General features: G+C 47.2%; 2 protein-coding genes across 2 annotated transcripts in view; one reads left to right on the top strand and one right to left on the bottom strand.

Annotated features, from left to right (window-relative positions):
- mxd4 (MAX dimerization protein 4) overlaps positions 1-6,423 on the top strand; it is a 38,352-nt gene extending 31,929 nt beyond the window's left edge. Inside the window, exon 6 of the mRNA XM_006629148.3 lies at positions 5-6,423. Within this exon, the coding sequence (XP_006629211.1) occupies positions 5-153 (149 nt within the window). The 3' untranslated portion in view covers positions 154-6,423. The remainder of the gene's footprint in view (positions 1-4) is intronic.
- Positions 6,424-8,392: 1,969 nt separating this feature from the next.
- Positions 8,393-14,130, bottom strand: part of LOC102695971 (PRELI domain-containing protein 1, mitochondrial-like) — a 31,082-nt gene continuing 25,344 nt past the window's right edge. Inside the window, exon 6 of the mRNA XM_015343964.2 lies at positions 8,393-9,920. Coding sequence (XP_015199450.1) covers positions 9,781-9,920 — 140 coding nt within the window. The 3' untranslated portion in view covers positions 8,393-9,780. The remainder of the gene's footprint in view (positions 9,921-14,130) is intronic.

Raw genomic sequence — 14,130 nt, 5'->3', positions numbered from 1 at the left:
CCAGAGGTGGACATCGAGGGGATGGAGTTCACCCCGGGGGAGATGGACAGCCTGGGCAGCGTCAGCGATGCCGAGGACCCCTACAGCCTGCAGGGCAGCAGCAGCGACGGCAGCTACACACCTTCCCACAGACTGCAGCCCTGCCTGTCGTAGTGCCGCCACGCCAGCCCCAGGCCCACTCTTCCGCCAGCGCAACCACAGACACACTTCTGATCGCTTCCTCGTCCTCCGCACTCTCACCACAGCAGCAGATAGCAGAGCCCTGCCGGGGTTTGGCGGAGAGAACGGTGGTGTGGCCGTACAGTCTTGACTTGGTAACCGGAACCCCATGTGTGTGTGTGTGCATGCATGCGCGCGCGTGTGTGTGCGCTCTACGCGAATGTTGATTAATAAAACTTGCCCTGTTGCTCTGAAGACATATACAGTAGGAGAAAAAACTCATCGGCACCTTTTGTAAATAGCCTGAAAATAACTCAAAGGTAGTAGTACCGGCACTCGCTGGGTTCTAAGAGAGGAGAACCAAAACCAAAAAACAAGCACTTGTTTCTCTAAAGTCAAATGTTGAAAAAGTTAGCAGAGAATTTGATACGTCCTTGAGGATCCTTTGCTGTCCTCCGGGAGGCAAACTGTCTGTTCTCTGAAGCACTGCCTGCAGTTCTGGAATGGAGGCCATTTTTAATTTGATCCTTTTCAGTTTAAAAAATGGAAACAGAATCACTTTTGTTCCACCCCATGGACGGACTTTCTGCACGCGTGGCACCGACTGAGTTCCTTATCACACGCATTCTGAGTGCGCGACTCCTGTTGAGGGAAGCAGCTTTTCGGCTGCTCTCTCAGGCGGGGTTAGTGAAGACGGGCTCTGGAGAAGGTAGTCGAAAAGGACAAAGAACAGCGAGAGATCATAAAGGAGCCTGCATTTATCCAGTCCTGTAGGGCAAGGCTCTCTGACAAGGCTAGGAAAGCAAAGCTGTTATTTTTCATTCTCCTACTGTCTATAGGAGGTTTTCCTTAGTGATCATAGGGGATTTTCCCCCAACTTTTGAAAACTGTTCATATTTGAAAGTCCAGGCAGTTGAGCAACTTCACACCCACAGACAAACCGTTAAATCTGACACACAGAACAGGGCCCGGGTCAAACCCAAATAGCCACGCCTCTGACATATGGAAAACCTTATTGTACCTCTGAAATAAATTAATTGAAAGTTGGTACAATTCTTCAGTGACCAAAGCATTCAGTTTTTCAGTTTCTGCAGCAGGTTGAGAAACGTACCCCTTTCCAAGACATCTCTTTCACAGAAATCTCCCAATTCGATAGATTCCTGAGACCGACAGAATGAAAGTGAGAAAATGAGCTCTCATCCTGGACCAAGATGGCTGCCTTTGTTTCCTGTTCGCAAAAGTCAAACTCCTGCTGGCTTTGGATCCACAGGTTCAGAACCATCAGCTTGAAACCTGGTGGGTTGCATCGCACCCAGACTAGTTTCTGGATTGCAGCCTCACAGGTTGGAACCACAATGGGTCATCACCAGTCTTTTTAAAAAATGAATCATAATTATTTCTGATCAAAGCTTTGCTTGCACTTCTGCATTATTTTATAATGAGGAACCCGGTGTTCTGAACACGAACACTAATATGTGGAGAGTCTGTCTGGGATCGATCGTTTCTGCCTTCAGTAAACATAGCGTGTAGATATACTCACCTCAGATAATAAATGTAGGCCCCTACCAAGAGCCTTTAGCTATTTCAGTAGGTTTAATTACATGAATGTTTTATTTAGCCAGCAGGAGCTTTACATTGGTGCCAACTTCCCTGCTCAGAGCATTACATATTATCAGTGTAGCAAATTGTAGCATTTGTGACCATTTTTGAACTTGAAAAATGCTGCTTTCAGAGCATTAAATTCTTGCACCCTTTTTGAGTGAAGAGGGAGAACTGTAAGTAGTGATGTCGTGCCTTCAGAGCTTTGTGGAGGAGCAAAGCAGTCCCCAAACCTGCAGAACTGCTTTAAAATTAATCTCTGTTTTTCAAAAAATGCTTTGCAGATGCTGTGTATTCTTTTTTTTTGTAACGTCTTGAAAACAATGCGGAAGCACAGTTTGTGTGGCCTCTCCTCTCCGTCCTTCTTAATGGAAAGCACAACTCTGTCTCTAAGGGAGCGTCCTGACCTGTCGTCATTGAATTCAATTCAGTCTTTTCTTTATATAGTGCTTTTCACAGCTGCTTTTCACAGTATGCTTAGAAAATAGTTATAAAGTGCAGTAAGTTACTGTACCTGGATGGAAAGCAGTTTAGTGTGCCATCAGGTAACAGTGGACAAATGAGGCACAGAGGAGAGAAAAAGCAGACACCCCTCGTGAAGAGAAAACCTCTGGGGTCCAAGGCCCAGCGGACTTGCAGTGGGAGTGGGCAGCTGTGAGCCGAGGGGAAGGCTGCGCTCTGGATGCAGAGGCCTTAAAGTTTCGCTCTTGTTGATTAAAAAGGTCGGACCCACCAGCCCCCTGCACATCACTGCAGCTCCTCTCCCACAGGGGCCGGCAGACTTGTTTTTGGGGGGGAGAGGTTATCCCCCTCCCGTCCACAAAACGCAATGTTCCTAACTCGCTAGACCTTAATGACTGTAGATTAAGTTGCAATGAATTTTCTTGTAGACGCAAGTCAGTACTCGTGTGTGTGTGCGCGTGTGTGTGTGTGCGTGTCGTGGTTCAAGCTTCCAAGTCAATCCTGTATGGAAGTTGCCAGCTCTAATGATTAGCCTTACCTGGAGGACTGTTGTACCTGCAGAATGGGTTTGTGTTTTACCCCCCCGATTCTGCTGTTTTGACTCAGTTCGTTTACTGTGGCTGAGAGCGTGCCGGGGAGTGGAGCTCTCTTCAGGCCCGCTGGGAGCCGAGAAAGGCTGTCCCTTTCATTTTATGATTCATCCGCTTTCTTTTTTTGTAACCATGCGATGGCAGTTTTTAAAAGCAGAAGCTTTGCTTCAGAAACAGTTTTTTTTTTTAAAAAAAACCTTCAAATTCAGCAGCATCTGGGCATTACTGATTAGGCGTGCATACAGCATATGGCATACGTATCTTGCAAGGCCTGTGTTTCGTTCATCAGGGCTCGAAGCACGTGTGTAATGCAGTGCTCCACGCTCAGCGTTTGTGGAGGAGCAATTTCCTCTTTTTTTAGACTGCAGCAATAGCGCTACTATTACAACTACTACTCTTACTGCTAGAGCTGTTTGCATCGGTGTGCAACCTCTGCTTGGTTACGTCATTAGAGCATGGCCTGTGAAGACATTTTAACGTGTAAAAATGGACCAGTCCTTTGAGAAAGGTCTCAAAAAAACAAAAAAAGTGTATATATGTCTGTATATATGCATATACGCGTGTATATGTATATATTCAAAAACAAAATACAAAAAAACCTAATGCTACGAGACACTTTTAGGTAAGTGATTTTAGCAAGTGTAGTCTATATTTCCTGTATGAAATTTTGTATTATATTTTCCTAAATGTTCTCTTTAAAAAAAGAAAAAAGAAAAAAAAAAAACGGAGTCGTCTCTGGAGTCAGCCGGAGAGGAGATGCCAGGCGTGCGAGTGACAGGAAGGGTGTGGGACGGTCCAGCCCAGAGCCTGCTCTCAGGGTCTCTCCCACTGTCGTATTGTGCCTTGGTGACTGTTCAGGTTAGCCCTCCCCCCTGCCCTGAGGGAGCCCCACTCCTGCCCGGAGCCCCCCAGACACCCCCCCTACCCCGAGGAAAGCCGGCAGGTCTGCTCTTTCCCTGCTCTGGCCGTTCCCCGTTTCGGAAATGAAACCCGGGAGAGGACACCGACGGCAGGAGGCCACTCGGGCCCGCGCCGACGTGAGGCTTCAGCCAGCAGGCCGGGCAGCCCCGTTCCAGACTCCCACAACTCCCTTGGCGTGACACAGCGCCTCCTGGGCCCGGCTTCAAGTGCCCGCTCCCACTTGGGAGACAAAAAAACCGAACGCAGACAAGCTGAAGCCGGTCGATAAGAACTGGCTGCCGCCGCCGGGCCCCGTTTTGCGAGCGCGCCTCTTCCCCCCCTGCCCCCCACCAAGGAAGCAAAGGGGGCGGCGCTACTGAAAACGGGGCGCTGGGGAGGGCTCGGCTCAGGCGGCCTCTTCCCAGCCTTCCCCAGGAGCTGTACACATGGAAGCCTGGGTGACAGAGGCAGGGGTGGAGCTCCACGTCCCACTTGTGGCTACGTAACACTGACCATATTGGTGATCTCATGGCAGCTTAAATGTACTCGTTCTCACTTTGTCTGATACTCGGACCTTGCCAACAGTCCTTCTAAATCAACAACCCTCCAGCTCCTTCTAGAAGCTTATTATTAAATGAAGAGGAAGGTACAGTGGGAGTAACACAAAAAAAAATGGCAGCTGATAAATTAGTTTCCTTCCTTTTCAACGAAGCAGGTTCCAGGATTGTGTTAATGTATACTACACATTCATTAAAATCCTCATTTCTTTGAGGCACGACGCAGCAATATGACGATGTAATGTCAGGAGGCAGTAATAAACTCTTTGTGGTACGTTGTGTAGCTGACTTCTCTCTTCTTTTTCCTGAGCTCAGAGGAAAAGGCAAAATCCTGAAGAGTTTAGTCTCATGTCACGTAACACAACATGACTGTTAATAACAGCAGAATGCTGAATTTCCTATTTCTCCGGTTCATTGGTCAAATGAACACTTGGGTGATATGAAAATTAAAATCTATATAACAAAAAAACCTCTTGCACAGAACCACTCCCATTATAGATGTGTGGCTAAAATTAACAGGGCAGGTAGATGATGGGTTGCTTATAGGTCATGTGCATACAGACTCAAGTTATTTGTATTGGTTTAAGGAACCTGAACACGTGTACTGAAAGGCCTCAGAAAGCCATTAGAGCAAGCGTAGCTTTGTTTCAATGGCATACCTGGCCTGTGGGTTCCTGAAGCCAACTTCCTGCTGCGTGCTGGCCGTGTGAATTTACGGACGACAAATAATTAACGAGGCAAATATGATTAACACTTCCTATGTGGAGGTAATTAAGACACATAATTGCACATAAGAATACTGAGAGGCATTAACGACAGAACAAATGCTGTTGCTTCCTGTACTCATTCATTGTGTCTTTAATGCCACTCAGGATGTTGTTACTCTTCAATACCTCCATCCAACTGCCCTGTTTCTGAATTTTCGTTGAGGTCTGGTGTGAAAATGTTCAGATTTTAGGGTGGCTGAACACAAATCGAGCAACTGGACTGACTAAAGCTGTCGCTCTTAACGTAGAACAGGAAACCAGTTATTGGTGCTAGTTGTTGCCATTTTAATAAGAGGACAAATAATGATGGTGAAAAGTACTACTGGCAGAGGCAGCAGTATTACTCTGCTTTAAAAGTATTTGCTCTGCGAACATAGAAATAAAACAAAGCACAATGGAAGATGAGCGTGATTTCCACTAGGGGGATAGTGCTGGCTTGAGTGTGGGCCACTGCCAGTGACTGAGGAAGGGGGACTGTAGAGTTCTGGGAAGAGCCAGGAAGTAGCTGGGAGACGAAAACTGAAGATTCAGCTGGTCTGCCATCTTCAGTGGGTGAGGAGTCGGGTCCTCCAGTTTTCTCCATTACAGGCACAATGCTGAGGTGGGAGTTTGTAACACCCAGGGAAAAACGGCAGCAGTTAAGAAAAAAAAAACCCCAATATCTTTCCCTCTCCCACGTTCTTCAGTGTTCTCGGTCATTTTATTACTCTCTGCCTTCTCGCTGAAACAATTACGCTGCTTGCCAGTCTTTGCTTCGTGGGCGAAGTCCCGTTTCAGATAGAGGGTGGCTTGAATTCCTCTGCCGCCCGGCCCAGGAAACGGGACGTGAGCAGTTTCGTGAAAGACGGGAAGCGAGCGTTCCCGCAGGCAGAATTGGAAGAACTCTGTCCTCCTTCTGATCCGTGCTCTCGCCTTGGCTCCCGGCCTCCGGGCCGCCATATTCTGGCCCTGTCCGTCCTGCGTGTCGCCCCCCTGGGCCCCGTCCCACTGCGAAGGCTGGTCGGCTCTTGTGAATCGCACCCCGGCAGTGCGATGGGAGGGAGGTGGCAGCTGGCTGAGCCACGTTCCTGTGCTGTTGCCTTGGGTGCCTGTTTTGGGGGTTCTTGGAGCCTTGTATGGGGAGGCGTGATGAGGAAGTTAGGGCAGTGGCGGGGGGGGAGTTTGGCGTGACGCCCAAGGGACACTGAGTGGGTGAGTTCTGTGCCAGAGACCTGTGAATATGTATCTTTATAGCAGAAGAGTCCTTTGTGGATCCTAAGATGTATAATATTGTATAAGTTCATTTGTGCACATGTACCAGGTGCTGGCTACAGCCTGTACCACACTGAGCGGTATAGTGCTGTATCATTCTTTCATTGTAATATAATAAAAAAAAACTTTTATACAACAGCTTGTCACTGGCTTCCATTCTTTTCAGTCTCCAGATTTTCTATTGCATTATTTAGTCACCTAATAAAAGGCATTTCGTTTTCTACCAAATGACCTGTCACAGAGCTTTGATAAACGTGTATCACAGGGGCCTCTCTAGGTTATTGGTAAGACTGGTTTTCTAGGTCTGAACAGACAGATAACCTCAATGTTATCATTCTGGTGCTGTCCTGCCCATGCCGTCAGTTCTGTTGTTTTAACATGAGCTGACAGCACATGTGTTCAGGTCAAGCTCACAAGATGCACCAGACCATCAGGTCCCAAATCCATTATTCTGCGTTTCCTCACAGCGAAGAATGAGATGAGGACAGACTTGGCTTTTTTAATTCGGCTTTGAGCAGCCTCAGATCTCTGAGGGGGAAGGCGGAAATATCCACCAGCAAGTACCATCCTGTTTAATGAACTAGGCGTGAGGCTGAAAAGCAGATCACAACCTCTCAGATCAGTTCCCAAGTGCAATTAATTACACGCCAATGTGCCCAGCTATCTTTGGAACTCTTGGGAACGTATTTGTCCAGGTTTTGGAAGTGTCCAGCTTGTCAGAGACAGCACTTGGAACAGGAAACAAAACACAACAGGAGGAGTTGCACTGTTTAAACCGGATGATCCACACCAGAGTCTGGCATTGTAAAAATACACACACTGTCGTAGGCATCATCTTCCAGGTACAAACCACGGAAGAGATCTTGGCGACATGTCAGGCATGTGACACTACAGCCTGGAGATCACTATCAGGTTTGACCCTGATGTGGGTGACGGAAGCTTAGACATAAATTCCACTGTACAGATCTGGAAAACAACCACTTCAGCCACTGAGATTCTTTCAATGTCATGCCTGGGGTTGGGATTGGGTGGGTATGACCTGTCCAGCCAGCATCAAGGATCCCAGCTTTAATCAGCGAGGCATTTATCAGCGCTGAAATATGAGAAAGGGTCTGTTTTTACTTCATCGAGAAATGTACAATATTTTCATTCAGTCATAGGAAACAATGGGATTTAGGGTGGTCGAGTGTGGAACAAGCTGTTCTCAGATTTTAAACCTACAGGAGGTAGAGCTATTGCATTTGCTAATTAAAGTCAAATTCCAAACTCTTGAGTTGGGGGAAAAAAATTCTTGCAAATGTTACCATCAGGCAGCTTATTAATTTCAAGTCAGGCATCGGTTCGATAACCCAGATCAGCTGGGATGAAGCCCAGCAGGTGTGTGGGTCAGCAGGGACCTGGGACCCCCTGGTCTAGAGGACAAGTGAAGGGACACAGACAGATGGGTCAGGCGTTCAGGGTCACCAGAGGTAAAAGGAGAATTTTGACCTCTTCGTGAAACAGTCTTCCTGTCTTCTTGCTTCCCTGGCATACCAGCAGGGCACTTTCTGCAGGAGCTTATGGTAAGTGAGATGTGTAATCTCGTTTTATGGTTTACGAGAAAACTGGCAGTATTTTGACATCCTAAAGTAACGCTTTTCTAACATTGTGCAATCCAAAGTGAGACTTACTTCGGTCTCCCTTCCATTTTCTGTACTGGAGACCCCTGCTGGCTGATACTGAACATGACACAAACAGACTTTGCCCTGCGGCCTGCAGTTTCAGACTCTCTCTTAGGGCCACTGAACTCCTAGTGTCACAAACATATTCTTACTGCACTTCACTCGCCTCCTGATACAGGATCCTGCTCACTGTCTATCTGACCCAGACAGTGGCTATTACTGAGCTACACCTTTCGCCAGGTAGCCGGCCCATGTTCCAAACCACAGCATGAAATGACTGAAAGCCCAGGTGTAAAGAGGTATTTGGGTATTAAAGCAGACAGGGAACCGAGCTCTTACAATGTGTTCAAGAGGTTTTTACAGCTGCTTCTGTCCCCTGGACACTTATCAACACCTAACAGGCCTGTGCCTCTGTATTTCACAAAGAATCACCCAGGAGACACTCCAACACTGCAACAGTACCGACACACTTTATTAAGTAAAACGGATTTTAAAAGAGTTAGACTAACTGCAGTATAAAACATCTTGAGACAGAGGTACGACACAGTAAATCTGCTTAAATACTCCCCCACCCCCCCTCATTTTTCCTGAAGCTAGTTTGCTGCCCAGCCCATCTACTCAAATGGTTGTCAGCTCGTTAAGGAATTCGTGTAGCAGTGTCAGGCCTGGCCACAATTAGTTTAATTTAATGAAAAATATATATTTATATACATACACATACTTTAGAAAATAATTTAACCTGCTGCGTGACCAGACAAAAGTGGCGTCAGAGCCCAGGTCAGGGCAGAAGTGCCAGCTGTGAAGCAGAAGAGGGGAGAGCCCGGGTGCGAGGCAGTGGAGACTGCAGAGACGGCCCTGCTGCGCGCAGCCTAGCTGGGCTGAAGCCGCGAACAGCGAGCAACGAGCAGGCCTGCAAGCAGTACCTTCCCTAGGGCACGTCAGCCTTCCAGCCCAACTGCCTCCAGCAACACCAGAGCCAATTAAGCGAAGCTGACTCGTCCACCCCCCCCATCCAGAACGTGGCATGCCGCAGGTCCACTGGGGTCCGGACACCACCTCCTTAACATGAAACCAGCTTTCTGAAGAAAGGTTACGAAGCAGAAAGGAATGCCACGAGGTTAGGACCATGTGAAATAAATAGAGTAGGTTACGTCTTTGAATCACGTACAAGTTTGACAATTCAAAAAATAAAACTCTTAGTGACAGAGTATGACGAAACGAAAAAATGAAATGAGACCTGGGGAAAAAAAAAGTGGTACACTGCATATTCATGATCAAACTCTAAAAACACCTAATGGACAAAGTCAACATAAAAAACTACGTAACTGGGACATCTCTTTTCTTATTTCATTCTCTTCACTCCAGAACCTGCTGCTCTGGAGGCCATGATCATAGATGGTTTTTTAAACCAAACACGACACAATTTATACATACTCTTAAAAACACTCGATATGCATTTGTACATGTTCAGATGTACACATCTACATATAATTGTACATTACCTGAGACTTCAAGGCAGCACTGAAGCTGACAGATTAAAAGGTAAGACAGGGGCAGAGAATTTGGACTGCCCTGAGCGCAGGCCCAGGGCTTGGTCAGGACAGTCACAGAGCAAGAGGCCTGAAGAGCATTCATTATGGTCTTCAGCAGACAGCTAGGCAGAGTATCCAGGCCCAGTTTTCTGACCTGACAGTACATGGTAACAGCCCACAGGAGGCTACGTGAGAGGCCCTCAGGAACCCCAGCTCAGCCACATGACCACTCTTCTTTGTCCCTATAGGTGCAAAGGGCTCCAGTGTGTCCCTCCCGAGCAGAGACGCGCTCCGGCCCGATCTCAGACGAACTGGTTCGATTTCTGGGGAGTGGCTGCACTGGCCAGATTCTTGGCCTTCTCTGTGGCGTTGAAGGCCGTCTCTTTCGCTTTTTCACCGGCGTCTTTCGGGGTGTCCTTCCGGCTCCTCGCCGGTCCCTCTCCTGTACGGAGAAATGAAAGCTCGGATGAAAGCCCGGCCTTGGATTACAGTGACGTGACCCACACTGGTGAATAGGTATTCATAGAGGTAGAGGGAGGGGTTGCTGGGAGGAAGCCACCATCTTGGCTCAACCCAACACCACTGGGCCTGGGATTTGAGCCAAGATGGTGGCTTTCTCACAAAGCCAGCTCTCACAACATCACAGGGTCCCAAGCTGGTCCCCAGCTACACTGTCTCTTTGGGAAAGACCATGGAAAATGGTCTCTGGTACACACTGACAGTCAAACACAGGAGTTCTGGGATTAATTAAACCTTTCCTTCCTTTTTTCAAATGAGCTCGAAAGATAGATGTTCTAGTCTGCCTAGTCCGTCATACTTTCACAGTCTTAAAAGGAGCCGTTGTCCTGTTGTTTAATCGCAACAGGAGGCTGTGCGGACGTTTCCGATTCCTGCTGAAGACACAAGTGCCCCGATCGCCCGGGCGGCACCGCGAGGGGGTGAGAACCAGCGAGGGACTGCCACAATCGGGGTCGTTTCCTCGTGAAGTGAAGGCGCCAGTCCTGCAGGGGGCTGAATCAGTTGTGTGCTACGTCTATGCCGACGGAGCTCGAAGCAAAATCGGGACAAGTCGTCCAATTCAAATACGAGGGCTGAGCAAATAGCCACATGTAAAATGTAAAAACCGCAAAGTCAGTTTCCTCAATCTGTATTTGCAAACTTGGGGAAAAAAAATGGTGCCCTGAGGCGTCAGACATGCAGTCTTCTTCCTTGTTCAACAACTGCACCGCGACCTGACTGAAATCTCTCCAGTCAGATAAGAATGCTGAAGGTCTTCAGCTGACTGAACACAGACTGGTGAAGGGAAGGAGGCAGCACACTTCCTGCCAACTCCTGAAATTGAGAGTTTATTTTTGATTTTTGGGGGGGAAATGTCTGTTCTACGTCCTGTGGGGAGGCAATATGTCCCAGTTCCCAGCACACAGCGTCCCCCCTTCGTTTCTCAATTTCCAGAGAGGCAGGAGCCAGGGCTCAGCTGTGGAATGCAAGGCCCTGTGCACTCAAGCAGGAGAAAGAAAACTCTTTTAAGAGAAAATACAATATACTAACAAGACTTTCAGAATAGGAATTCTCTGTGAACGCTGGGCAATGCAACAACCTTTATGGAACTATGTGAGAACTGAGTGGAGACGATACTGTATAGGAACAAGTAATAGGTTTATTCCATGCTGAAAAGAGAAGAGAGAAAAGAGAGAGAGAAGAGAGAAAACAACGTTTCGGCTGTGAAGCCTTCTTCACCTGAATAAGGCTTCACAGCCAAAACTTTGTGTTTTTTCTCTTCTCTTTTCAGCATGGAATAAACCTATTACTTGTTCCTTTGCAGACTAGGCATGCTGACGCAGCTCCCCACCTGACGATACTCTATGACAGGAATGGAATTCAAATTGCTCGTGCAGTTGAGAGGAAACCATGGTGAGAGGCCTGCAGTGCAACAGGGATTCACCTGCTATTTACTGAAAAGGCAGATTTGGTCATTTATCTAATTCTGCTTTTGACTCAATTTTGACTCAAGTGGATTTGTTTGCATTTCTGCTTCTCTGTCTTACTTTATAGACAAAACTGTTGGTGCTTTTAAGCACCCAGGCACCAGTCTGCGCACTAGCAGGGACAAACATGTTTTTGGCGATCCCTTTAATAATAATTATAATAATAATAATTGCTTACACTTATATAGCGCTTTTCTGGACACCCCACTCAAAGCGCTTTACAGGTAATGGGGATCCCCTCCACCACCACCAATGTGCAGCCCCACCTGGATGATGCGACGGCAGCCATAGTGCGCCAGAACGCTCCCCACACACCAGCTATCAGTGGGGAGGAGAGCAGAGTAATGAAGCCAATTCATAGATGGGGATTATTAGGAGACCATGATTGGTAAGGGCCAATGGGAAATTTGGCCAGGACGCCGGGGTTACACCCCTACTCTTTTCCAGAAATGCCCTGGGATTTTTGAATGACCACAGAGAGTCAGGACCTCGGTTTTACGTCTCATCCGAAGGACGGCGCCTGTTTACAGTAAAGTGTCCCCGTGACTATACTGGGGCATTAGGACCCACATGGACCACAGGGTTAACATCTTTGTATTGGAGCATACATGTTGCTGCTGGGGCTGATGTTCCCAAAGCACTGCAGTGCTGTGCTGTCACTGTTGGTGAAGCATGCTGCCGTGCCCCAGTGCTTTTCATAAGAAACACATTGTTCCTGGACCACAGCTGAAAACAGCACAACACTGCTTGAAGCCCTGGTGTGCATGACCAATACAAACCGTCAGTAAGCCAGCCCTCATGGGGGAGAACATGGGATTGAAAAGCAGCCAAACACTGAGGTCAGATACACATTCTCTAAAGAAATCTCTTAGGTATTAAGAAGCAGAAGAGCAAGCTTTTCAAATACCATGAAGAAAACAACAATAAAAGATTAAGTCAACCCACTAACCTACTTGAGTATTAACAGTCACACAATTACCAGAGGCCCAAAGTAGAAACAGTTTTGAAGTGCATTGAAAACTGAGAAAAAGAGGCACTTCTTTCTGCAATCGGTTGTGGAAGTATGGAGCCCGTGTTGTTGAAGCCAATACGCTGGACTCCATCAAGAAATGGCTGAATGAAATCCCTGAATCAATTAGCTTATAACAACCAAATACTAGATGGGCCAAAGTTTTATTTTCTTAAGTGCCTGAACTGCAGGGTTTTTTCAGTCTATATGCCATGCTGGTTTCAGGTGGAGATATATCGAGTGGAATCTTAATTTAGGCCTTCTCCAACGACCTTCAGGCTGGACTGGTGCTGCACAAGCCGGGATAACCAAGCCCTGTTTTTGGTCACAGGAAGCTAAGCTGATTCTGCCTACAAAGTCCCTGGCAGCACTAGAGCAGGTCTGGTACCGTGTAGGTACTGCAAACCCAAGGCCATAAAGAGCCTACTACAGGTCCATGTAGTTTAAGACTGCGCAAGCCTACTGAATGTTAACATTATAGGCCGAGGATCTTCTGGAATAAAGTGTTTTACGCCAAAATGTTAAGTATCTGGAAACCACCCCCCAGGAATTTATATCAGCACCTTTTAAAGCAAGCTGAACTATATCAAGGAATTTTGCTTTTATTTTATACCATCATGGCTAACTAGGTTACAAAAAAGATAAGAACTTTTAAAAATACACCGGAGCACCAATCTGAACTATTTTGGGACAGCCCCAGCTGTTTTCCGGACGTCCATGGGAGAGGTTGTTGTGTATTATCTCTGCTTCTCCCCGCCAGCTCCTGTGAGCTGCTGACACACCCCTGAGAGGCGCCATTCCTTTCCCAAGCACCTCCCAGACCCGGCCTGAGCTCCGTCCGGCAGCGCGGCGAGCTCCAGCAACAGGAGGGGGGCGACGTTTCTCCACGCCTGATCAGCACCAAGGCATCTCCATAACCCGTCCGCAACATTATTTCTGATTAAAGACCAAAACAAATAAGGAACTTCAAAAGTCATTTTGCATGTCTGGCGGACAACGGTCTCCATACTGAATGAAGTAAAGGGGAAACAGAACTAGGAACAAAAAGACAAACATTCCAATGCAAATCACAGCTCTCAGTTTAAGATCCAGCTTTAATATTTCACTGAGTTTGTACAGAAACATGTTCTGTAGGGCAGGGGCGACCAGCCCTGGTTGTGGAAGACTACTCTCTCTTCGGTTTTCTGTGCCAGCCGAGTTCTTAATCACAGGCTGATTCACTTCTCCGCTTGGGGCACATTTGTAAATGTGCTTCCGGCTCTTTAAAAGGGCAGATGGGATTTGTGATTTACATCTGCCCTGTGTCACGTCATGTCGCTCAGGCGATCAAGCTTAGAGTTTGTTCTCAGGTCTTGGCTTGATTAGTTCCCATTTGAATTTGGTCAGAAAGCACAGACGACTATTGTTCTCTATCACCTGTTTACTGTTCTGGCTTTTAATGACAGTGACAATAATCACTTTTTATTGTGTTCCGGTTTGTAGTATACTGTCCACATTGTGTGGCGTTGTGTGCCGTACTGTGTAGGTATGTGTCCATACTGTACAGCCATAACCTCCTCTAATCAACTCTGCTTCTTGCTTTCTGACTATGCTTCGCTTTGATCGGACACTTGGCTTGGCTTAGCTCGCTTTAACTTTGCTTGTGGATTTCCCTGGTG

The sequence above is a fragment of the Lepisosteus oculatus genome, chromosome 1, assembly GCF_040954835.1.
Source record: "Lepisosteus oculatus isolate fLepOcu1 chromosome 1, fLepOcu1.hap2, whole genome shotgun sequence".
NCBI lineage: Eukaryota > Metazoa > Chordata > Actinopteri > Semionotiformes > Lepisosteidae > Lepisosteus > Lepisosteus oculatus.
This window is presented reverse-complemented; position numbering and strand designations above follow the sequence as displayed.